The sequence below is a fragment of the Dunckerocampus dactyliophorus genome, chromosome 7 (genome assembly GCF_027744805.1).
Source record: "Dunckerocampus dactyliophorus isolate RoL2022-P2 chromosome 7, RoL_Ddac_1.1, whole genome shotgun sequence".
Classification (NCBI taxonomy): domain Eukaryota; kingdom Metazoa; phylum Chordata; class Actinopteri; order Syngnathiformes; family Syngnathidae; genus Dunckerocampus; species Dunckerocampus dactyliophorus.
In genome coordinates, this window is record NC_072825.1 from 2,377,578 (window position 1) to 2,403,690 (window position 26,113).

The following is a 26,113-nucleotide window of genomic DNA, read 5'->3' on the forward strand; positions in this document are numbered from 1 at the left end:
GCGCTTGGCGGAGGTCAGTGCTCTCCGAGTGCTTTTCTAGTTATACATTATCATAACGTTAGTGGTTTAATTGGTCTCTAAAAATGTTAAATGTTGACAATAATATCGTTTAGTGTCAGTCTATGGGACAATAAACATCTTGTTAGTCCAGTCTTATTTTTTCATTGTACTTTTCTTAAAGTTAACGTTAATCTCTCCTTTCGTCTCGTTCTCATGGACCCAATCTAGTGTATCGTCTCGCCTCTTGAGTTGGGTGTCTCGTGACACCCCTAGTACTAATCATTTATCGAGGTCCATGCGTAACCGTAAAATGTCTGTGCACAAAAACGTAGTAAGACGAGGACCGCCAGTATATCATTTCCTATGGTGTTTGACGCCAGTAGTGAAGCCAAACATGTACGTGCAAGCACGCTGTGGGTCACAATCTACAGCAAAAACAAATTGGATGAGACTAAACGCCGCTTAGCTCTGACAACAATGTTGAAAATGAAACAGCACACGAGTGTATGCGATCACAGCGAGTATTCAGTGCCAACGCTGGCAGGTTTGAAGGTGCAGCACTGTGCACACAATTTCCTGGCAATGATTCCCAGAGTGGGCTCACACATACACACACACTCGCGCACACACACACACACACACACACACACAGTGGCAGTGCTTTTCACCATCATTATGCAACCAACTTGTATAGATGCACTTGCACAAAAGGGCATTTTGGCCATTATGTGCTTTGCTTTGAAAGATTTTTCTTTTTTTTTTTTTTTTAAAGCAGATTGAAAAGCGGCCCTCTCTTCCGGTGTTCATCTCACTTGATGACCCCCGAGGTCACACACGGTGAAGCCTGAGAGCTTCTGGGGTCCGGTTTTGGATGCACGAGGCCTGCTGGTGCGTATCCACGGCGACAACATCTATCCTTCCACGCACGCCGTCACATGCAGCCCACCTCCACTCCTGAACCCACACACTGGCATCTCCATCACTACACTCACTCATTCAATCTCTCATTCAACCATGACACCCACCAGTCTCCTCCAAACTTCGCCTCGCCTCCAGTCCAGTCCACTCTGGAGGAGCTTCCTCCGAAATCCTCTCCACACACACGCACAAACCCCCACGGTGTGGATGGAGGCGATGGGGGGCTCACTGCAGCACATCCAGCATTAGTCACAGTTGCAGTGTGATGATACCAAAAGGGGAACATTGCCTTTCGCCACAACACTTGGATGACTGGCCCCCGCTCACGCGGCAGGATTTATGTGCTAAAAAGTTGCAGAATACATCACAGCTTATGAGATATGAAATCAACAAAAAAGGGGGGATTTAAAATCCATACAATTGCGTGATTCTAGGAATATCAAGGAATGTTTTCTAGGAGGTGCAGCACAAACACTTGCAGGAGTGCACCAGCACACTTTTATGCATTGCGAGAATTGCCGCATGGACACACACTGTGTTTGTGTGTGTGTGTTTCATTCTGGAAAGACTCTGCACCTGTCGGCTGTGGTGCCTCCAAATGCATGGCTGTAATGTCAGGGAGACGGAAGATAGGGATGGAGGATAGAGTAAGGGAGCATAAAGCAAAGATAGAGAGGATGACAACATGGATAAAAGGAATACACATTTTAAATAAAAAAATAGCCACGGCGCCTTACCTTGAATGGGAACATATGACATGTTCCAACGGCATTGAACGGAGGGGCTGTGGGTCTCGGTGGTTATCTCGGTGCTCAGAAGTAACCAGGACGCTAAATTAAAACATTGATAAAAAGAAGAGAAGGGGTACAAAATACGCGGTGTACTCCTACGGGAGCGAATGATGAAGATGCCATTAGTCCGTCGTTATACAAAAAAATGGCACCATTATCCACGACCGCTCTCCTAAAGCGTGTGGATCCCGGTGCATTAAAAAAATAGGATGCAGAAATGTGAATGTGTGCGTGTGTGTGTCTATTCGAAGCCACTGTTAATGTATGTGTGTGAGTTGGTGGGGGGGGGGGGAGTGGGCGGAGCCATGCACGGACGCGCGCAGATTTAAAGTGCAAGTGGGCGCGCGCTCGCGCTCCTCCCGCAGAGGAAGTAGTTGTCGAATTTGAAGGCACAAACAGCCACGAAGAAGGCATTATGTCCAACGCTGTGACACAAAGAGAAAGTACAGGTGTCACGGTGAGTATTGTTATCATGTGACTAGTTAGACTTTCAACAAAAGGAGGCAATCACATGCTCACCATTGGAGACCTGTTGAAACCAGCCAATTGCCACTTCCGGTTGGACTGGTGTCGTAGATAAACAGTGAGATTGGTTAATATTAACAGACAGGCTAATCCACTTTGCTCTGCTACGGGTTATTCGAAAAACTGAGTTTTCAAAGACGAAATTCCGCACGTTTTGACACCTGACCGGACACCGGAAGTGCATCTGGCTGGAGACTAGTGGGAGCCAAAATGGCGTCGTTTTCTGGTGTGCTGCCTTCCGGGAGCCTGGGGGAATTGAGCTTCGAAAGGTAAAACCGACAAAAAAGTGTACGTGTACTTTAGTACCAATATAAGTTGAGTATATTACAAATGGATATACTTGAGCAAATACTTAATTCGAGGCATTACGTCTTCTTGTCAAACCTAACGACGACTCTGTGTAATGTTCGGAGGGACGTGAATGCGGCACAGGCTTTGGTACAAATATTGAAGTGGGGTCGCCACTCTGTGGTCAAAAGCAGCAACACATTTTCCAGCTTGGAGTGAAATGTTCCATCGATGACAAATACAACTGGTACTTAAAACCAGAAGTAGTGGGGAAAGACATTAAAATAGAGTGAAAAGTAAATGTTATATTGGGGATGCGAATTAGGATAATAATAATAATAATGAATATATTAATAAAACCACTATTTAGGCACAAAGCAAGATTATAAAAAAAATGGCAACAAATAAAGAATTGCACATAAACCACATTACCGAAGCAAGGGAAGGGATGATGCAGTTTCATCTTTGGCATGAGGATTTGGCGTCTGGTATTCATCTGGAAAACTTATTGTAGCTGCCTCCACACAATATCAGAATCTGTCTTTCATATTGGCAGCTGTTGTAAATGCGCTGCCAAAAAAATACAGTAGTTAATCTTTCCTAAAGGACACGCTGGCAGCCATTCCATCGCTCATCTTCATCAGGCTCTGTTCTTGGGACTCGCTAACATGGTTTATTAGTTAATTAGTGGGGAACAGTCTACTTCGGACTATAAGTGACAATCTCTCACATGTTTTGTTTATGCATACAATAATTTAGCCTATGTCCTATTTTATTTCATCTGAAAGTAGTTTAATTTAATTTCTAGCTGTGGTTCATCGTCGAAAACATCCAAACAGAACACTACATTTCAACAAAAGTACAAGTAAATATGCAAAAAAAAAAAACACTGAGGTGAAACATTTATTATTTTTGTTACATATGTCAGTGGCGTGTCAGCTGTGAGAACACAAATGGAAAGGTAGTTTCTTGAAAAAAAAAACATCCAAAAATACACCAAACTTAAGTGCCAATCAAAAACAATGAATTAAAGAAAAGACTCCCGGTGTCTTTCTTTCCTCATATTTTGATGTTACAAACTATCTGGCCAGAAAACAACCTAAAACGACCACTTGACGGGTACAAACATACCATAGAAAAAGACACAAAATACATTCATCACCATTGCCCCTTTCCCTTTCTAATAGGGTACAGTCAAAGTCACTTCAGGGGATGTAATGCAACATCATCAGTATCCTGCATTGGGATTGGCTAATCCAAGTTTCCCCTTGTTTAATCAACAGCCAGTGATGAAGGAACCAAAGAAAACACCGAGTGCTGAAATAAACCTTTTGTATAAAATATAAACTCTGAGTCTAGTTACTTTGCTCAAAAATGTCTAAAATATAAAAACTCCCACACTTCTATTTCTAACATGAAAAACATAGGAGGAGCTCGACAGTACTTGAGAACATTAGGTAGCAAATTTACCTAAAAAGACAGTTTAACCCTCAAACATGGGGGTGTGTTCTTCAAACCTATAACCAGGGGTGTCCAGGTGTTCCAGCCAGTAATGGATACATTTGTGCACTAAAGATGCTAAAACCAATCCAGTGTACAGCAGGTAAATGTATGCCAAGCTATCTGAACAAAGCATCCACATCTTAGCTTGGGTGGCAAAGCAAATTAGTGTAGTTTCAAATAATATATTGTATCTCATTTATGATTAATTCATTTTTGTCCCCCACATTGTGCCAAGATCCAATAAAAAAGGGCCACATTTTGGGCACCCCTCCATTGATTGAATTGAGCCTGTTTGGCAACAGAGGGTGTCGCAGCAAACGCGAACGTGACTCAATACATTTTGTTAAATCCGAACATTAGATGCTCTGATGGTAGAATAACAAGGCCCGCAGTGTGGTCGACAATCTTTACTGTGACTCTCAGCTTCACAGGACAGCAAAACAGGACAAATACGAAAGAACTTACTTGAAAACATACTTTCCCCCAAACTGAAATATTTGTACTTTGTTGTTGCTAATTTGGAATGTGTTGTATTCGTTATCGCCGCTGCTGTCTGACTGGCGACTGTCCGACCCAAAGCCACGAGTAATAAACAAATTTAAGGAAAATAAAGCATTTCCGTAACAGTAATATAATGTGGCTGCTGTGTGACACAAGCTGTAAAAATGACTTACACGTACATTAGACTGAATGTAAAATTATGTATGAAAAAATGTGTCAAATATTAGTCATCTACAGTCTCTTAATGACGTACTTCAATGAGAAAATGGATGTAAACCTCCGGGTGACTTGTCTTTAATTGAAATTGAAAAAAGTCATTTTTTTAAATGTTGCTTTCAATTAGCCAACCCCCGTTTTATTTATTTTTTTCATAAATATTTCTGCAATTGGTGATTTAGCTTATTAATTACCACCATTACTCACAATCGATAATGAAAGATGATGCATTTGAGCAATTCAAATTTAACAATAACTACCATTTTATTATCAAGCGGCTAAACACTGCCCCTTGAGGTCAACAGTGGTGTTACCAGACTCAAAGGCCTTTGACTTAAAGCTCACTGATGCTTTGCTTCCCAGGCAGTTTCAGGTGGTACAGTTCTCCACTGGAGGCGACTTAAAGCAGCTGGAGGTTTAAATGCATCTTCTCATTGTAAAAGATGGCAGATGCAAAGGCATATTCCAAAGTTAACAGTACAAATAGAAGAGAAACACCAGCAAGAGGAACATTTACTCAAGAGTAGTGAGGTTATAAGGATGTGCGGCTGAGATGACACGATGAGAGCAACCTGGATTTGGATGTGGCTTTTTTTTTTTTCGTCTTTTCATTGTGTTTGTATTCCAAACAATGGCACCGCTTTCTGACTACAAAACAGTCCGCGTGTCCGCTTCACGCTCGGTACAAGCTCACGTTGTCCCACTCCACGAGGTACTGCACCTTCCCTTCCAGTGTCACCCGCCTCGCCAAGATTCTCACCGCTTCGCCTCCGCCCCAGCTCCGGGCCACAGTCCCACTGTCACCACCTCCGACGCCGATCCCGCCTGCTCCACCTCCAGTCACGCCCCCCCCTCCACCGGCAGTTGCCTGGTAAGGGGGCAGGTCTCGTAGGTGGATGGGGTCCAGCTGCTTGTGTCCCGGCTGGTGCTGGTGGCTGTGATGGTGCGGGTGAAGGTGCTGGTGGTGGAGACCGTCACTGGAGTTGAGGGGGTAAGGGAAGCAGGGGGGCGGTACTCTGCAGGTGTCGTCCACGCTAGGAGAAGCAAAGGAGTTGGAAAAAAATCTTTTCACCAAGCAGTACTGATTGGTGGACTGGACACCAGGGGTGTCCAAAGTGCGGCTGTTTTGTAACTTCATTATGTTAGCGGTGAGAGTTTACTGTTCAGTAATGTTGTCAGTGTAACGGTGACGTGTGGTTGGTGGAAAACCAGGAAGTGTGCGCTGTGTTTGGTGAACATGTAGAAGGTGTGGCTTTGCAATTACGCTGTTAGACTCCTTTACTCCGAAGACCAAAACACTACCGACATGTTTCTCTTTTAGTCAAAGTACTGGAAGCTGCGATGAGATTGGTAGATTGAACATTTATATTTAGGCCTGTCACGAACGATAAAAAAAAACAGGTTGATAATTATGACGCCCTCGATAAACTGACATGTGCATGTATGTACTGTAGTTGTGTTTCATCCGCTTGTTTCTCTGGACCACACAGGCTGGGTGACAAGAGGGTTCCCTGTGCATCTAGCCTCTTTGTCCCAGTACGTGGAGGCGGGGCTACTAGTGAGTGGACGCAGAGTGCTAGCACCAAATTAGTCCCATGAGAAAGCATAAGCTAACATGAATGAAGGCACAGAAACGATAGTTTCAAAGGCGAACGCAACAGCCACTGGTGTGGGAATATTTCGGTTTTAAACAGAATGAACGAGGTGAGCGCATGAACACAGACGAACCGATATGTCGCATTTGTTCAAAAGTAGTGACGAGGAAGCAGGGGAACGCGACCACCTTGTATGCACATCTGAAACACCAACCATCCTTTGCAGTTTTCCCGACTGGGAAAACTGCAGCAGAGCCTTCGTCCCGACAGCAAATGCTTACTGAGGTCGGCAAGGCAAAAACAAACAAAACAGTGCAAAATGGTGCACGCTCACAGACAGTGTCGCTTGCTACATTGCAAAATAAATGCAACCATTCAATACGGTTGAAGGCTCTCGCGTTGTTTATGATGCTGTTGATGCTGTCAGCCGAGTGCTTCTCTCGCAATACCCGGTGCATGTCTGCAAAATGGATTAATCTAAAGATTTATGGCTGATTATCTTTTACGTTGCATCGGAGTTGTTCGCTCCTCAAACCGGATATCCAGTCACATCGGTTTATCGTTCGCATCGTACTGTGCAATAATCATGCAGTCTAATCAGTACCTTGATATGTCACACCCGTGAAGTAGAAGGATTATCTCAGCAAAAGAGACCAGATTTAGAAAACTTTGTAGATCTTTGAGTTCAGCTCATGAAAACCAAAGTGTTGTGTTTATGTTTTTGTTGTGTAATTGGGTGGTTGTACTTCAACAAACCCAACTCTACTGCTTGGTCTTTAGCATGAATATTCTAAAGGCTCCACAGGGATCACGGGATCATATATAACATACTGTAAATGCATGTATCATCTCCACTCATGCATCATGGATGACAGAAGAGCAAAACCTGTTGTAGTGATGGAGACCCCTGGAGAGTGTGCTGTTTCCGTTGTAAGTGGTGTGGTACAGAGCATACATCCGCTTTGGGGCAGAGCTGGGAGAAAAAAAAACAAGCATGGGTTAAAGCTGTTGTGCATTTAAAACTGGGTTCTCAAAGACAAATGACACCACATCAGTGCTAGTCAGTACAAATGGGGCAGTCATCAGGAACATATCCTCATTTCTAAAAGTCCCTGTTGTCAAAAAATGTGCAAACCAATAAAATAATCCCATTGGACTGGAGTGGCAGAACTCAAATATTGAGTTAAATCTCATTTGCCACATTCTGACAGTGAGAATACTGTCAAATCCCATTGGATCAGGCAGTTATTTATTTTTTATGGAGGACCGTAAGGGTTAAAGTTATCCTGATTTCTAGGGGTGTCTTTATTGTTCACACAAGTAGCAAATGGCTGCCCCTCCATCCACGTTTCATCCATCCATCCCTCTTCTACCGCTTATCCGAGGTTGGGTCACGGGAGCCCAAGCAGAGATGCCCAAACTTCCCTGTCCCAGGCCACTTCGTCCAGCTCCTCCCGGCGGATCCTGAGGAGTTCCCAGGCCAGTTTAGAGACAGTCTCTCAGCGTGTCCTGGGTTTTCTCCGAGGTCGGACGTGCCTTGAACACTTGAGGGAGGCATCCTGACCTGATGGAGGAGCCACCTCATCTGGCTCCTCTCAATGCGAAGGAGCAGTGGTTTTACTCAGAGTTCTCCGGGATGACAGTGCTTCTCACCTTATCTGGAAGGGACAGCCCAGCCGCCCTGCGGAGAAAACTCATTTGGGCCGCTTGTACCCAGGATCTTGTCCTTTCGGTCACTACACCCAAGTTTCAATTGCTATATAATCATACAAAAAGTAAATAAAGACCCCCAAACAGGTAAACTGACCCTTCAACCATCCTGCAACCCCATCAGTCAGTTAAAACAACAACAACAACAACATGCCACCAGCATCCATCACCTCAGGTTCAGCTCTTCCCCTGACTTCCCGGGGGTGTATAGGCCATCCCCTCCCATGTAGCCATGGCAACAGGGCAGCAGCTCAATGGGCTTGGATGAAACCGGGGGCGGACAAGCCTTGACACAGGAGACACACACAGATCACACAGCATCATCACAGGAGTCAATCAAGCACAGAGACAAAGAGCTGCATGTGCACTCCAGCATGCCAGTTCAATCTCCAAACACAATATCTGCTTTGAGCTATATCGAGCAGGACATGTGATTGCGTACACATATTCCGAGATATATATATTCATACATTGCCAGAGGGCGTCTTATCAGACACGGCAGCAAGACAAACCCATCAGAATGCAATCAGACCCAGCGATTCATCTGCCGGAATGTGGCTGCAATATGTCCCAATGGTGCTCCCTTTGCTAGCATTACTTTTAGCACCCAGATTATAATTGGGCCGCCTTTGCACTTTTAAATGGATGAGACATGTGGCTGCTGCGTTGTCAAGGTGCCAACGCCACCTGGCCAAACTGTAATCAAACATAAAGTGCACTTGGAAGCCATCCCAGCCCGTCTCGCTTAAACCAACACCTTCCTCCGAGATGGACGGAGCACAATGAACACGAGAGGGTGCGCATTGTTCCAGGATTACTGTATGTAGTGCACAATCAGCGCCGTGTAGGAGGACATCATGCATCAGCCGTGAAGAATACTTGTGTAAAAATAGACGCCGGCATATGTGGCTTCAACGTGATCTCCCGGGAATTGGGTTTGATGATCGTGATAAATGCGACGTCGGTGCCGCACAGATGTTGACAGTACACGTGAGCAGGTTTTTCCCGAGCAGTTTAAATGATACGTTTGATGATACAATGCACTTGAAAGCACCATCAGGCATCAAACATGGAGGAATGTGTAGACACACTGAGCCTCACCGGGGTTTAGCACTAGCGACTCACAAAGACTGTAAAAGAAGCAGCGCTTGACTGATTGACAGTTTATTTGGAAAGCAGAGGCACTGACCTGTGTCTCCATGATGCGGCGCTTTGATTTACGAGACTCCGGTCCCCCCGACCTCCTCTGGCAGGGTAGCGACAGCGGGCTGACATGGATGAAAACAGAAAATAAACATGAACGCCATGAAGACATGGATTATAATGCTAATGCTAAGTAGAGCAGTCTAAGAGCACTTCTAGTGTTTTCTGTATGACAGATAAAATGATAATTGACGGCATTAGCAAGCACTCTGCATTTATTTTACCTGATAATTAATATCAAACCACACCTTTATCTCCTGGAGAACGTCAAAAACAGCCTCTACAGCAGGGGTGTCCAAAGTGTGGCCCAGAGCCAGATCAAATTAAACACAGTGCGCACTAGAACATTCCACAAAACTGGAAATGGCACCTGCCAACAAAAATGGCGTCCGTATAGTACAGATGGTCCTTGGGTTACGTCATTCTGGCTTTTGCCATTTTGTGGTTATGTACGCACCCCCATAAATGAATGAATTACTTACTTTTGGTCCCTAAACATGTTTCAACACGTGCAGCAGACAGCAGCGCAGAGACGCTGCGAGGCGAGGCGGCGTCTTGCGCGCCGTGGATAGATACCGTACGGTGTATGACTCATTCACAGCTACACGGTGTTAGTTAACTGTTTGCACTTCATTATGTCTACCAAGCGTAAGGCAGGCTCTTCGGATGGAAGTTCGCTGAGAAAAAGAAAAGCCATCACTATGGGAGTGAAAATGGACATCATCAGAATCTCTGAGAGAGGAGAGACGCCCACCAATATCGGCCGTACTTTTGGTCTTAGCCCTTCAGCTGTGACGTCCATCATTAAGGATAAATATGGTATTCTTGACCATGGAAAAGGAGCTGCTCCTACGAAAGCAAAAGTGAGAACTAAGCAACGTAGTGGTCTTTTTAACCAGATGGAAAGGTTGCTTGTGCTCTGGCTGGAAGACCAGAATCAACACTGTAGCCCAGTCAACACTATGTTGATTCAGGAAGTGAGCCTGTAACTTCTACCTCAGCACCATCTCCTGCCCCTTCTACTTCCTCTTCCTAGTGAACCACAGGGATAAACCTAAGTTCTTCTCTTTTTATTACTGTTTCATCTGTGCACAGTCGTCCCTCGTTTACCGCAAAAAGCAAATTTGTCTCGTCAGTGTAACATTACTGACACCTAGAGACCAGTGTAGAACACTACTCTACTGATGCTGTTTGTGATTAAGGAGAGACTCACGATGCAGTTCAATCGGTTTATTAACAAGCAGAGAACACATGCCGTGAACATTCGCACAGGAGCTGCTGTCGACCACTCTCCACACTGCTAACCTGCTCCTAGCACTGAGCTAACAGTCGACTCTGGCTAGCTGACGTCACACACGTCACTTCTCAGGCCCCGCTTCTTAAAGGTGCACACAGCAAGTCACAGATTCTGTATTACACTTCATACCATGTCTTTAGAATGCCTTATATTCGTAGTTTAGTTCATTTAGCCATTTTTTTGCTTGAAAATGTTTAACTTAAGCCATGAATATGTACAATTTGCTTAAATATGCATTTTTTAAAACAAATAATAGACCAAATTCAACAACAAAACGGCAATCATGAATACATTTTTGAAAAACTACGATAGAGTGAGGGCGTGATGTTCGAACCGCGATGTATCGTGGGATGACTGTACAGTGTGAGTGACTTAGGAGTTCATTTCCGTTCAATTTAAGTTTAGGTTTGACAGTCTAGGAACGTAACTTGTACGTAACCCGAGGACCATCCGTATTGGCCCTTTGACAAAGTCAGTGCGTCCTGTCAGAATGATCGCGTGTACCAGATTTCCTGTCAATCAAACGCTGGTGGCAGGAATTTCCCACTCCAGGGCACTCTAGGGCATCTGTAAAGCTGTCATAAATGTATATCTGCCAATTGTAGTTGTGGAATGTTGCGCCAAATGAGACGTTCACAAAAGACAACCAACATTCTCCACGCTGAGAGCAGTGCACGCACAACCCTAGCAATCCTATGAATAAGCTGATTGCCTGTCATGTATTTAATAATACATGTATGTAATAATATGTGTGGTTTTTATGCAAAGTTGTCTCTCAAATGATTATTTATTAACACACAACTACAGCAGTGCTGTAGCTTGATGGTGGCAGTCGAAAGCCAAGTATCCAAGTGTAAAAGTTGTATTCCTGTAATTCCTCCATTAAATATGCCCACGGAAAGGACATTGCTCTGACCTTCTGCGGTGCGAGATGTTGATTGGCGGCTCGGTGATGAGTGGTGACGAGTCGGACGTCAGCGGCGGCGGAGCTCGTACCTGAAGCCCGAAAAGACACTTTTTCTTCTTGATCTCCTTCCCGGAGACGAACCTGTGCAACATGCAAATGAAGTCACAGTGAGCTGGATCACGCCCCTCTTTTGGAGCTATTAATGAATTTTAAGCCGCAAAGCCAAACATACTGAATGAAAGCAGCGACTCTTGTGTACATAATTAGAGCGTAAGAAATGAGGCTGTTTTTATAAAAATCAATGAGAAGCTATTTGGAGAAATGACACTTCTTGACTGGTTCTTGTGATGAAATAACTATCCAAAGATAACAGGCTAAATGCAGTGTAAGTACATGCGAACACGTTGATTCGACGTCTCACCTGTCCTTGTGGGAGTTGAGCGCGTTGAGGAGGCTGTGACAGCGGTCTTGCCTCGGCGTGTCGGAGAGCTGCAGTGCCGACATCAAATAAAAAGTCAACGCATATTTACAAAACAAGACGAACACATACAGGGCCGTCCTGGCATAAACACTTGCGGTTGTTTAGGGCCGCAACCGATCAAGTCCATTTTGATGCGCAGTTTATATTTTCAATAACGAGTGGCGTTTCGAGCCTCGTAGGCTTCAATTTGATTAGCAACTTGTAAATCGAACCCTATAAATGGGCCCGCAAACAAAATCTTGTTTAGGGCTACAAAAAGCCTAGAGCGGGTAATGAACACAAAAGGTCTTTCACGGCCAGCATGCAACGTATTCACGGGTGTTTGAGCAGCAAACCATACAAACACACTGTTTGTGACCTTTTCCAAATCGCGTTATACAGAAGACAGTTAGTAGTTTGGAAGAGAAAAGCCTTGTTTTGATCCTCAGGTTACCAACAAATTTTACTGCAAGTCAGAACTAGGCCTGTCAATTATGACGCCCTCGATAAACTGACATGTGCATTTATGCGTGTGTGTTTCATCTGCTCGTCTCTCTGTGCCACACAGGCTGATGGCAAGAGGGTTCACTCTGCATGAGTCTGGGTGCATTGGTTCTATAGTGGAATGCATACGCTAACATGAATGAAGGCACAGAAGCGATGGTTTCTGAGGCGAATGCCACAGCCGAATGCCCCAGTGCGGGAATACTGAACGAACATGGTGAGTGCATGAACACAGACGACCGACACGGACAGTTTTCTCAACTGGGAAAAAAAAACTACAGACGGAGGTGCCTCGAGCAGCAGAGCCTTCGTCCTGACAGTCAACGCTGACTGAGGCGTTTGGTTGGCGATTATAAACAAAACATTGCAAACAGACAGTGTCGCTGGTTACATTGCAAAAACATACATACAGTCAACTTCTGTGTCAAGCTAATGTCTCATACAGGTAGATTACACGTCTCATGACAATGAAAAACTGGTCTCAAAAAACGTTGTAGATATAATCGATTATCGACGATAATTTGCAGCACAATTATCGACCAGCAAAATTTGTTATTGTGACAGGCCTAGTTGGAACTCATACCTTAATGAACAGTTAAGTCACTCACATTGTAAAAAAAAAAGTCTAAAAAAAAAAAAAAAAAGTCCTAACTGTGTTTGCGGCTGCGTGCAGCGAGGACAGTTCTCGAGTGAGTCTCGGGTTGACTGACCAATATTTTAAGTTTTTTATGAAATTATGAGAGCACGTTCGTAACCACGCAACACCGTAAACCGAGGACCACCTGTACGACTTGTTAAATGCAGGAAATGAACAGAACATCAGTCATTCAGTCATTGCCAAGACTCGGAGAAAGGTTCCGATTAAATAAGATCTGCTTCTTCCTGTCACTACACCATCCGTACCGGAAACACAATCGGTTCTGCACACGTGCAGAACGCGTCTACATCTGGTCGGCCTATTTTTCGGCAGTCACGTGTTAGGCAACCCAATATGTACTCCGCATGTGCAGACTGCGTCATCAGTCGACCTAATTTACAGCAGTTTTAGGTCGTAAGCGTCAGGCAGTGTGATTTGTACTACATGTTTGCAGTATACTTCATCTTTTATTTTTCTTATAACATATCCATGGTGCAAGTCGAGAAATCATAGGCCCTCTTTTCCTGGTTGAATAATTAATTTGAATCTGTTTTTTTTTCGCCACTGAAACAGCTACAGACAAACATTTGCTAGCGAGATATGTTTGGATGGATGGTATTTTTTCCCATTAGAAAAAAAACTGGTACGCAGATGAATTCATCTTTGCACCGTTCTTATGATTTTCAATAGTTTTATATGGTTTATCGTATCTGTATTTATATTTATTCATGTATATTTGTTACGTCTTTATATGTGTATATATATTTATATAGTCCTTTGATTCCTGGTGCGATGCATATTGTTATTTACGTGAGTGTATATGACGTGTATATGCGCTACGTGCATTGTGTACGTTTTTTACGGAGGGTCACTTTTGGTAAATATCACAGCGCGTGACGCTGCAGAAGCGCTGTTGTAAAAAAACTGCGAGTGAAGGAAATGACGTGGTGGTCGCGCATGTGCAGAACCAATCGTGTTTCCAGTACGGATTTGTTAACATTGTGCACGTGTAAACGTGATGCATGCTTTGTTCAACATGTGTGAAATAAACTCAGCCATTACCAATACCTTCCAACTTTGGAGGTAACCCTCCACTGGGATACCAGCCATGCTGAGCAGGAACCGATTGGGACGAACATAAAAACACAAGGTAAAACTATTTGACATTGCGGTGTGAGAACACAAACGGGCATTACGGCTCCAGTCTGCATTGTTTCAAACTGTACTGAACTGTACCGCTGGGTGAAAACGTGTTTTTTTGTCTGATTGCTCATCAAACACCTCATTAGCAAATACGTCATGCAGTCATCTCCTAACTCATCTTTCCTTTCAAGCCCATGTCCAGTTTACACTTTTCTAATGCTTTGAATTCAGCGTTAATGATAGTTAATAGGCTTCAAGTCTCAGTTGCAAAAAAGCCCGGCAGCATTTCACATCATTTCATCATGGTGCTTTAAAGAGGGGGGGATTCTTAGTACCGCGCCCAGCAGCAACGAGTCCCAGTTCTCGTTGGTGAAGGACAAGATTTCATGGTCAAAATCAAAGTACTTCCTCTTGCAGCACAGGGAGAGATGGTAGAGCACCAAGTGAGCCAAATCCACCCTGTAATGCAAATAAAGACAATTAGATGACGGGACATAGTATCAAGCCGGAAATAAAGCGGTGAAGGAAGTGAAACAAGTTTTCACCAGGTCATAGGGAGTCTTTTGACCGTCTCCGGGCCCTTTGTACACACTGAGCACTGGAACTGATAAAACCTAACACAGGTGCAAAGGAAACACAGAATAAGAACCGAAACTACTCAACTAAACCACCTAGAAGGCGGGAGTGAAGGTATCACTCTATCTACTCTTTATAGAAGACTTCATGAACAAAAGTACCAGAAGATACAAACCACTCATTAGCAAGAAGAATTTGCCAAAGACTACAGAGCCTCAAAAATTAATCAGTTCATAAAACATTTGTCTCGGAATTTTGGAGACGGATAGTGATACCTTCACTTCTGTCCTCTGCAGGCTGTTTCTGATGTCACTAACAGTTGTTAGAGGGTCTTTCTTTACAGCTCTCACAATGAATGTTACTTAGTACACCAGTGGTTTCTTCCTTCCTCAGGGCATTGCAAATGGTTGTACTAGCGAGGACCAATGTTTGTGCAATCGTTCTGATTGATTTTTCATGTTGTTTTCACCTCTAAATGAAGTCTACACAGCAACAACCTATCCAACCCAATCAGAAACTGAGCATATACTATATTCAGTGCTATTTATTGATTAAATAAACAATGTGATAGGACACACCTGGGCACCAAAACACATCTGTTCCAATAATTTTGTTCGCATGAAAACTGGTTGGGCTCAAACAAAAGGTGCTATCTTGTAAGCTATCCGTCCGCTCCAGATGTAAGTACGTGGAAAAAAAAGCCAAAATGTACTGTAGCTCTCTGCTCTCATAGTCATCTTTTGAGGTCAAACCCTAATGTTTTCAGTCTACAGCAAAAATAACAAAGTTTGCCTCACAGTTCCAATACCACTGTATAGCGGACTCCTCCTCAAATGACTGAGGTCAACTGACCATTTGACCTGAAGGATTATGGGAAATACGGTCCCAAAGTCATGCAAATGCACCTAGCAAAATCGGGCCGTTAATGGAAACCGATAATAACAACAATATAACTTGAAAAACTCTTCGGTCGGTCGATCTATGTTTCTACCCTCACCTATGGTCCTGAACTTTGGGTAGTGACCGAAATGACAAGATCGCGGGTACAAGCGACCGAAACTAGTTTTCTCTGTAGGGTGGATGGGTTCTCCCTTAGCGATAAGGTGAGAAGCACAGTCAACCAGGAGAAACTTAGAGTAGAACCGCTGCTCCTCCGCATTGAGAGGAGCCAGATGAGGTGCCTTAGGCATCTAGTCAGGATGTCCGTCCGACTGGTAGGAGGCCTCGGGGAAGACCCAGGACACGTTGGAGAGACTATGTCTCCCAACTGGCCTGGGAACGCCTCAGGATCTGCCAGACGGAGCTGGACGAAGTAGCAAGGGCGAGGGAAGTCTGAGCTTCCCAGCTTAGGCTGCTGCCCCCGCGACCCGATCTAGGATAAGCGGAAGAAGATGGATGGATGGAACTTGATAAGGAACCTGTCACTTACGTTGAGCCAGCTTCCACTTTGATTTGCGCTACGTGTTTACTCAGCATTGCAGTAAATCTTGCCGAAAGGGTACATGTTTTATTGTTTTGAAGTTTTGCTATTAAAAAAACCCCACTTGTTTGCAGGTTCATTACAATGAAATCAGCCAATATGTTACTTTACGTTACTGATGATGCTTCCGATGTGAAACTTAATTCAAAAGCACTTTTCCAACCTTGACACCTTTCCACAATTTCACTTGTAGGAATCCACTGTAGTATGTAGCTGAACATTTGTGAGCACAAGTACTGTCATTGTTTTGATATCCTTGAAGCAAAACATAGTAGTAGTCGTAGTAGTAGTAGTAGTAGTAGTGGTAATTTGGCACTGAAAGTTGTAATCCTTCAACATGATGGTTTCCTTCCATTTCAACTATTAAGTAGGTAATTTCAGTTGACATGGTAACAGCATTGTGCTGCATGCAGTCTTTCTATATGCATGTGTTAGCTGAAGGTCATTTGGGGAAAGGGGGATGGGGGGAAGCGCAAAAAAGGCATGTTTACTATTCCATTTGGGAACTCAGCCTTCACTCTTCCTGCCTCACCTGCTCAGCAGATGTTGCAGCAAAGCAGCCGTCCCTCACTGTCAACTAAATCTGACGGCAAGTGTCTCTCCCTGCCGATGGCTTCAGTGATGACACGGGGTCGTGGTGGCTATTAAACCCAGCTGGCTAATGACAATCCTAACTTTATGGATGGATACGTTTTATTAAGCACGAGAGATGCGGCCTGTCAAAATGCACGAGCACCAGCTTGCGTGTTCAGTCGTTTTTTTAAATATTTATTTTTATTTTCTCTGAACATGAGCGACTCTTGACCTTCCCCCTTGCTAACTGGTGTGTGCTGGCTTGTTCAGTCGCCTATTCCATTTCACGCCTTCATGTATCTTCATCAGACTTCATTGATTGCCCACACAATCAGTAGAAGTTGGCAACGCAAGACAGCATGAGCGCTTCATTCTCACAGTATGCTGCCCCCTGTTGACGTGGAGGGTGAAATACACAGCGCTAGTTTGCATCTATTACATTATAGAACATATTATTTATAACTATTTTTTCAAATATATGCATTGCTGTGATAGATGTTTAGTTTGGATGGGTTTACTTTCATTTTATTTCCAATAAATCTTAATAATATGCTGTACATGTCAAATGGCAATGAATGCTCACTGACCACAACATTAGGTACAGCCACAATTAGGCCTGTCACGATAATCGATTAATCGATTAATGGAATGATTTAAAAAAAAATGTCAATAATTATGCTGCCCTCTATGACAGGCTGGATGACAAGCGGGTTCACTCTGGATGTGTCTGTGCATGTTGGTTCTGTAGTGGAATGAACGGAGAGAGTGAACCGTCCTCTCATTCAGCCTCTTTATGTGAGTACCATCTAGTGGTTCAAATGTGAATTACACCTCTCATGACAATAATGAATGAAAAAATGGTCTAAGACAAATGTGGTCAATAATATCAATTATCGCCAATAATTTGTAGCACAATTATCGACCAGCAAAATTTGTTATCGTGACAGGCCGACCCACAATGTAATTATAGTATGTCAGGTAAAATAAAATCAAATGTTTAATGCTGACTGTTAATGACATTGTTTGAGACATAATTTAACAGTATAATAATAATAATAACAATTTATTTATATACATTATTATTTATATATATAATTATATAAAATTATATAAAAGTATATAATTTTGTATAATTTTTTATTTGGATACAGTAACTAATGTTATGTTTGTAAAATGGACATTAAATAGTCATGTAAAATGAGTTTTAGAATGGGAGTCCCATACCTGTCCCCGTACAGTAGAGGCTTGGTTAGGCACTGAGTGCAGGCCTCGTGGAACCACTGACCACAACTTCCACATTGCAGCATCTTCAGGTTCCACCTGCAGTCCAAAAGAAAACCCCAACAACTCTAGAATTATATTTCCAATACCTTTGAGCCCAAACTCTATGATGTTACTCACTCGCCGGGTCCAGCACAGTAGCAGTAACACTGCTGCTGATTGGACAGATGCTGCGCATCCCAGTCCAGCGACGTCAGCTGATAGGGGAGCCTCAGCTTCATGAACTGCATGAGGCGGGCAAAGCGGCCACGTTTGATGGCGCCACCTCTCTGCAAAACACAGTTTGAGGACAGGGCTTAGGGTTTGGTGTGTGTGTGTGTGTGTGAGAGACCCCCTCATGGCTGTCACATCAAAGGGAGGCAATGTTATTAGAAGGGTACGCTGTGAGGGATGGCGCCACCTATGGACAGTTAAGCAGGCCCTGTCTCTTGGCCAAGCTACAGATCAGAGATCTGGAGCATCTATGATTGGCTGACTTTAAGTCTACTGCTCTTAACTGGAATGTCATTTTTCAGTTTCACATCTATTGACTGACAGAATGTAGAATATCTGATACAGGAGTCGATACCCTGCGAATTAGTGTTTTTAAAAAGTGCCTTAGTCGGGTTTCTTCCACGCATTTTAGAACAGGCGTGTCTAAAGTCCGGCCTGGGGGCCATTTGCTGTTTTTTGCAAATTCCAAATATACAATTATAATGAGTAACTGTCATTAATGAGTGCTGCCGAAGCCTTAGACATCATGTCCAACTATCTACATCAAAGTCAATACTGATAGTATATGGAAATGCGCTGCTGTGCCAAAGTCTCATTTGCTTCCTGGGAAATGACGCTGGCAATGTTGCGAGATTAGCAGCCCCGACCTTGGTGGCGACGGCAAAGACACACTGCCGACATATCCAGGAATCGCTGTCAGCTTCCGGCTCGATGGTTGGCGTGTGGCACTCGGGATGATAACCTGTAATGGGAGCGAGAGGCAGAGCGTTTCATTGGCATTTTTCTCGACAGACAGCCTGAGTGACAATAATGGCAGAGCGAGCGGCTGGCTCCTTGTTTAGTGCCCTGCTGCTGCTGCTGCTGTTCTAGCCGCACCACGCCGCATCCTTTTACGACACTGTTTTGCGTCCCGGGAGCAGGAAGTCTATTTATCGGCTGATTTCCCCCCCAAAAAACAGCTGACAGCAGCCATGTTTGTCTGCTGTTGTTTCCTGCCAGTGCATCCCGCTGCTCACAAATCACTAATAGTCTCAGGAAACATAAATATGTTCACCTTCATGCAACAATATGGAGGCATTTGATGGTTGATGGTACGCTAACAAATCAAGGGCCCTGTCTTTTGTCACCATGGTGACCCCACATCACCGCATTTTTTGCGGTCTAATGTTAGCGGACCAGCCCAGATATACCCCTTTAGCCTCTGCGCTAATGGTACGCTTCAAAATTGTATAAATATGTTGTATAATGTTCATTCCAACCTATCCAGGGTGCTGCGCATAGTGATTGACAGGTAGACTGTCCAATGGCTGTACAGTCAGCAAGGAGGGTGGGGAGCAAAAGCCGCAGCGCAGTAGGAAAATACATGCCGGCTGACATTAAAATCTCAGATTGATGTTTTTTCGTAGGACGGAGGACATCACCGTTCATCACAGGTACCGTTTAGCACGGACATTCCTTTTCTTGGCTTCTGTTGCCTTTTCCAGTTTAAAGTTAGCACACATTTACTCCAAACGCTGACATCAACGGCGCCATGCATGTGATTGACTTGCGGACCGCACCTTGACTGAATGACAAGTGGCTGAGGGGGCCAATGACAGTCGACAGTAGGAAAGCGGAATGTAAACGGAAGCCGCAGAGCCATACAAAAAAAATGTTAAAATCCCGTTTTTTGGTAGGACCCAGGAAAGCGGATCGGATGACATCACTTTTCATCACAGTTGGCATGTAACGCGTACATTCATTGACTTGGCTGCTTTAGCATCTTTCCAACTTCAAATGTACCACATGTTTAGGGCTGTCTATCAGGATTTACTAGTGTGGATGTGTGTGGGCAGGTCCCAGGAGCAAAAGCTGTTTCTTATTGATGCTTTAAAGTGCTTAGATTTGTCTTCACAGCAGCAGTGCAGTGCATGACGGGTAATGTGCGGCCTGGCACGTTTTGCTATCAACCCCGCGTGAATCAAGATTCTGCCGCCACACCTCATATCTTTCTTCTCAAATGTCCCCCTCCCCAAATATATCGCACTGACTTCCCTCCTAGTAAGGATGTAGGGGGGAGGGAAGGGGAGATCATTTATGGCACAGCGTTGTTTATTTTCCTTCAGCAGAGAGTCACATCTTCAAGGTCAGTGCAGGAAAGTTGACAACGCATGATGAGGTGCGCCTCCTTACCGTGGCGACATTTCAGACAATTTATGAGGGGTTCTTTAAGGGGCGGAGCGTCGCAAATACAGCAAACTTCTTCCACTCCGGCTGCGACTGGAAAGACAGAAGAAGACAGAGGGACAGAGCGAGGGAGGGGAGGCACACAGCAAATGTGAGTGAGACAATTCATTTTTATGTACGTTGCTTCACATCCACGCCGCCACCTTCGTATCTCCTACAGAAATACACGTCCCTCTGAAGAATCGACAGTAATGTGCCACCCAGGGCTCATTGAGGTCACGTGTTACACCTTTAGCACCTTTAGCAGGCGTCAAGGGTAACGCCGCACAGATTTAACACCAATGAGTGACTGTTTAGTCCCTTTGTTTAATGCCAGGCAGCACAATCTTCCTGGAGGCATTAATCCAAACAAGACAATCTAAAACACTCGTTACATCTTAAATGTGTCCGTCCCAGCTCCGAATGTAAAGACAAGCGTATTGACGCGTTAACACGCGAACCTCACTCCATTCACTTGATACCTTTTGTTTTGCAGGTACCGTATATTCTAGGGGCGCACCGAACGATCGGCCAATTCCCGTGAAAAAGCACGCTATCGGCACATAACGCCGATCAGCTCCGCCCCCTTTGCAGCATCCAGCCTATAGCGACCGTCTCTCGTCCGCTTTCCCTTCACAAAGCCAAAAACACATGTCTGCCGTGTGGGACTACCTGTCGTTGTGAGAGTGATATAAGTTTTGCACCCTGCAAAATATGCCACGAAAAATGTCTGGCCCGGGTGGCACGTTAAAAACCTTTCGTTTGGTGGCGCAGGGTGTGGTTAGTTTTTGAAGCTCGCGATGTGATCATTGAACGAGTGAATGAAAATACATCTGGGGATGATAATAGATGAAAAAAAGAGTTGGAAATCTCCAAAAAATACAACAAAAGGTGGCGAGAAATACTTCAATATTGAATAAAGCTAAATTTGTTCTTGATCAAAAATCCCTCCACCCTCTTTACGGTTCCTTGGTGTTAGCATATCTAACTTATTGTACGGAGATATGGGGCAATAATTATAAAAGCAATCTTCACTCACTCACTATCGAGCAGTTGTCCCCAACCCACGGGCCGCGGGTCATTTGGTACCGGGCCGAACAGAAAGAAAAAATTATTTCCATGATGTTTTATTTTGAAAAGTGGCCGGATTCTCTCTTTTACATCCGTCTCACTTGATGCACGTCCAACTTTCTCTCGCCGCACAGATAGACTACTACTGTATTTTTAGCATTTTTCTTTCACCTCATATTTGGTGTCAAATGCTGATACTATGTGGGAATGCATGAAGGTAAGTTTTGATGACTTATTGAATACTAATGTGCACATTTCTCTCAAGTGAATTCATGCTAGCACACTGCCTTTTACCACACACGTCAAACAGCCATGTCATCATCTCTCTAGGAAAAACTCCAGGCTTGAACTGGTGGATGGTGGGTCGGCATGTAACCTGCATGCATGTTCAAATAAAACCAAACCAAACCAATCGGACTGGATGGTGGAGGAATCCGGGTTTGTGTGCTGTGTGCTCCCGTATTGAAATTCTCCTTAAAGGAGGCGCCTGCACCTATAAAACGTTGGTGACACCTATAGACAATAATATAGCACATTTAAACATTTACACTCATGGATAATCAGTAGCGGCAGCATAAAACCCTCATCGGAGCATTGCTAGTATTTAGTGAATCACAATGTTTGACACCACCATTCCTTATTTTCTATTTCACTCGCTCTTCCTTTAACATCGATATTAGCGTTGCATGAAACCACTGCTTGCGTTCACTTCCTGTTTGGATCTCTAAAGCAGTCCGTTTAGCCAGCAAACTAGTCTGAATGCTATTTTTCTGTAGAATGGCATTCAATAGAGCGCAGTTCTTAGTTAATAAATACAGTCGGCCCTCGTTTATCACGGTTATTTGGTTCCAGACCCGACCGCGATAAGTGAATTTCCATGAAAAAGGTTTCAATATTAACTAGAAAAGCACTCAAGAGAGCGCAGACCTCCGCCAAGGGCCATAGTTCCCCCCATATTATGATTTACACTATCAATATTAGTCAGACATTTATTTTATTTACAAAATTTAGATTCTGTGACCATGAAAACATACCATGGAAGGGTTTGAATGACTTAAAGAATGCTAACATGCTAACGTTAGCATGCTAACACCTAGCATGCTATCACCTAACATTCATATACTGTAAGTGTCTACCCACTCATGAAAACAGCTAAAAATGCTACTATGCTAATGTTAGCGTGCTAGCAATGCTAACATACTAATGTTAACATGATAACAACTAGCATAATAGTGTTTACCCATGAAAACAGCAAAAAAATGCTCCTATGCTACTGTTAAAATGCCAACATTAAAATGCTAACACCTTGCGCAATGAACTGGGACGGCTAAATGTCCCGAACTAGCGCTCTGACCAATTTTTGCTGCGTTATATGCACAAATGCCGAAAATGGTCCTATCTCAGAAAGCCACCGGGCCCACCGGGGCAGGCAGCACAAAGACCAGCCCCCCAAGAGCCAGCCCACAGAGCCCCCCCCCCCCCCCCCCCCCCCCGGGGAGACCAGCAAGGGGCCCCTTAGAGGCAGTCCCAACCAGAAACAGGGCACCTGCAGGCAGGAGAGGACAGCCAACCCCCAAGATCAGCAAGAGATCACACCCCACTCCACACACTAGCAGGCCCACAGACGCCCCCGCAACCAGAAAGGAGCCCGCCCACAGCGGAAGCGCCAGTCCCCCACGGTTTAAATAGGGTTTTGACCAGGGGTGTCACGGGACAGCCAACTCATGAGACGAGGCGAGATTTGAACAAAAATGTAACGCTAAGCGATTTGTGAGGTTTGATTTCTTTTATGAGGCATTTTTATGATACAATGTGTTACGCTTTTGAACACGTACGGTTTTGAGAAGCCAAACTCTTAAGCGGCCCCAGCAACTCAGCGGAACTACGTTCCTCGTCACGGAAATCCCACCAGAACTGGACTCGTGGGACCGAGTGGGGGGGGTAAGTCTCTGTTGATGTACAACACTGCTGATGGGGATGTCCTACAACTTCATGTCAAAAAATCCCAACCAACCCTTTAAGAGTCCCACAGGACAGCTTGGGCTTTTGCGCTCTCGGATCTCATTCTGCAGACCCTTCTCCGGGCAGAACGGGGGGCCGGGTGGACCGGGCGGGTTACATTGGTGCTGTGGCCCGGATGAGAGTGAGGTTGAGGGGGGTGGTTGTGGCAGAGGCCAGCCAGTGTGGATGTGCAAAAGTACGGTGGTAAACCCGACTCCCTTTTAGCTCGATGGCTTGCGCTCTCAACTCTCATTCACACCCTTTTTCGAGCCACGGGTGTGCGCAGGGGTGATCCAGACGGGTTCCACATGTAGTATTGGCCTCGTCCCGCGAGCTAACAAAACACCACTTTGTGCTCTCTTGCTGGGACACCACATGGATTTAACTACGCCGTCCTTAATTTAACCACAAACAAAGTGCAACTTGAAAGGATTTAGCCAATCAATAACTAATGTCCTTATTTGCTGTAGCAGTCGGTGGTGGCGAGGAGACGGCTTTTACTTACAGGAATGGATGTCTTTTCTCAGGACCCAGAACTCGGAGTTGTCCTCAAATCTGACCAGACAGCATTGCTTGACTCCGTCCACCTGGGGTTCGGGGACGGCGGGAGGAGCGGGTGATTGACAGGAGCCTTCAACAAGAAATCACCCCCCCAAAAAAAGCACTTACCCTCTTCACATTGCCCAGGTAGAGGAGCCCATCACTCCATCTCGCCAGCACGTCATCTCCCTCGCTGACTCCCCCCATCCTGAGAAGGAGAGGCAGCCGTGCTCTGCTGTGAAAATGGAAATCCGATTTATGCGCTCAACACTTTGCTGCCACGGATGACGAGTGTGTGTGGCAGGAGTGGGGGGCGTGTTTACAACGCCGCTCTTCCCCTGGCTTGGATCTCAAGACGACCAAGACGACATCAGTTAACGGCGGGGTGGGGTGGGGGTGGGGGTGGGGGTTAAATGCCTTCCCCCCGCCCCCTCTTTTTTTGTTTTTTTTTTTTGTTTTTGTTTTTTTACAGGAGCATAGCGCCACCACAAGAAGAGCTATGAGAGCTACACAAGCTGAGAGCAGAGACAAATGATGACTGCTGCACACGCACGCACGCACGCACAGAGGCAGTCAAAGCGCTGCATGATGACTGCTGCAATACATGCAAAGATGACTTGCAGCACTTTGCAACTTCAATGTGCGAGCCCGCATCCATTCACGTCCGTTTCCGTTGCACTCCAGTCAAGAGGCTCCAGACGTAAAGGAAGTGTGTGGGGGGGAGGGGGAGGTGGAGGGGGGGGGGGGGAGCAAGGTGGCAGCTGGCCGGAGGAGGAGGAAGAGGAGGGTATACCTGCTGTCAAGTGGAACTCCTTCCTTCCCGTCGGGGTCACGCAGGCTGCATCATGTGGATCGCCGCTGCACGCGTCTGCCGAGAAAAAGTGTTTGGTGTGCGTGCACGTGACGCACGCCCCTGTCTGTCAATCCGTCAGCGAGGAGGAAGAGGACGGAGGAAGAAGACGGCGACGGTCCGTCCGTCTCTGTACTTTAGCCGTCCTCCAACCACACACGATGCTCCTTTTTGAAAAATATATATAAATATATATCGGAGTATCTGCGAGAGCAGCCTCTCCTGTATCAAACCGCCAGAGACGCCATCTTCATCATCATCACCATCCTCACCCCTGCCTCTCTCCACCGAGCGACTTGTTGTGACGCAGACATAAAACACCCAGATAGAGTGGGAGGGAGATACTGATGGAGGAGGAGGAGGGTGGAGGGGGCACCGCGCTCTCTTGAGTGATTGACCTTAAATTTGGGGAGGGGGGGTAATGGGAGCGATGGCGCGCGTCCAGGCCAATTAAGGGTCCAATTAGCGACTTGAAGCGCGTCATTAATTGGTCCGGCACGAGCCAAGTAGTTTGCAGTCGCAGCGGATGGTGGTGGTGGGATTTGAGGGGGGGGGTAAAAGTTGTCCAGGCAGGGATAATTGTCCTAATCCTTCACATCGTAATTAGTCTTTATCGCCGCCGGAGAACACGTGCTGTATCTCGTCACAACAACCTTCGTTCCTTGAACACAGCTGAATGCTTTCAAGAAAACGTGAGAGATATTCAAGCACAACCCATGCAAATGTAATTTTGGAGGCGTTATAATGACAACACGAGGTGTGCATGTGCCACAAAATGAAAATACTTGCGGAGATTTTAAAGTCACAGTCACGTGCCAGTAAACACTCACACTGTTATTTTTATGTTTGTGTTTTTTTTCTCGTCTTATTTGTTTAAGTCCCCAGGAAAGCAAGCGCGCGTGTGTGTGTGTGTGCTCCTACGGTTCAAAATGGCCCCTGGTGCCTTCTCAAGTGGTGGGGTTTGCAAGCGTGTGACCACCAGGGGGCGAGCGAGCACAAGCGGCCCATGCAAACACCTGGTCATAACATTAGGTACACCTGCTGCTGGTCAAATAGATTCGACCAGCTGCACATACTTTCTTTCTTTTTCCTGAAAATAGTCATCCTTTTGGCTTTTATATACAA

The 26,113-nt window shown here is 45.1% G+C and overlaps 3 protein-coding genes across 19 annotated transcripts in view; 1 reads left to right on the forward strand and 2 right to left on the reverse strand.

The window, feature by feature from the left end:
* Positions 1-2,003, reverse strand: part of syngap1b (synaptic Ras GTPase activating protein 1b) — a 168,976-nt gene extending 166,973 nt beyond the window's left edge. For 10 of the 16 annotated variants that reach the window (XR_008571925.1, XR_008571926.1, XM_054780728.1 and 7 more), the window contains exon 1: positions 1,656-1,988. Coding sequence is in view for 12 of the 16 variants with exons in the window: in XM_054780728.1 (XP_054636703.1) it covers positions 1,656-1,677 (22 nt within the window). In the remaining 4 variants the exon portion in view is untranslated. Of the gene's footprint in view, positions 1-1,655 lie in introns of all 16 variants that reach the window. The other 6 variants (XR_008571923.1, XR_008571924.1, XM_054780714.1 and 3 more) reach the window with 4 other exon arrangements.
* Positions 2,004-2,042: 39 nt separating this feature from the next.
* rgl2 (ral guanine nucleotide dissociation stimulator-like 2) overlaps positions 2,043-26,113 on the forward strand; it is a 52,017-nt gene continuing 27,946 nt past the window's right edge. Inside the window, exon 1 of the mRNA XM_054780735.1 lies at positions 2,043-2,166. The gene's annotated coding sequence lies outside the window, so the exon portion shown is untranslated. The remainder of the gene's footprint in view (positions 2,167-26,113) is intronic.
* Positions 3,423-25,313, reverse strand: phf1 (PHD finger protein 1). 2 transcript variants are annotated; one of them, XM_054780741.1, is made up of 15 exons: positions 24,932-25,313; positions 24,268-24,346; positions 24,104-24,185; positions 20,494-20,580; positions 18,969-19,063; positions 18,229-18,377; positions 18,052-18,147; positions 14,744-14,812; positions 14,534-14,657; positions 11,876-11,943; positions 11,464-11,595; positions 9,237-9,315; positions 8,218-8,333; positions 7,224-7,310; positions 3,423-5,776 (listed from the first exon to the last, which is right to left on the reverse strand). In XM_054780741.1, exons 2-15 carry the CDS (start codon positions 24,343-24,345, stop codon positions 5,416-5,418), a joined length of 1,623 nt encoding a protein of 540 aa, XP_054636716.1. In that variant the 5' UTR covers position 24,346; positions 24,932-25,313; the 3' UTR covers positions 3,423-5,415. The 2 variants fall into 2 exon arrangements, with proteins under 2 accessions (XP_054636716.1, XP_054636715.1); XM_054780740.1 differs by having other exon boundaries at positions 24,268-24,373.

What these genes read in the sequence shown, in the direction of transcription:
- phf1 (XM_054780741.1), bottom strand. Translation starts at nt 24,345, where the DNA reads ATGGGGGGAGTCAGCGAGGGAGATGACGTGCTGGCGAGATGGAGTGAT. An exon ending in GAGAAAAGACATCCATTCCT is followed by an intron (nt 20,581 to 24,103) that starts GTAAGTAAAAGC and finishes CTGTCTTTCCAG; the next exon opens with TCGCAGCCGGAGTGGAAGAA. An exon ending in TTGTCTGAAATGTCGCCACG is followed by an intron (nt 19,064 to 20,493) that starts GTAAGGAGGCGC and finishes CTCCCATTACAG; the next exon opens with GTTATCATCCCGAGTGCCAC.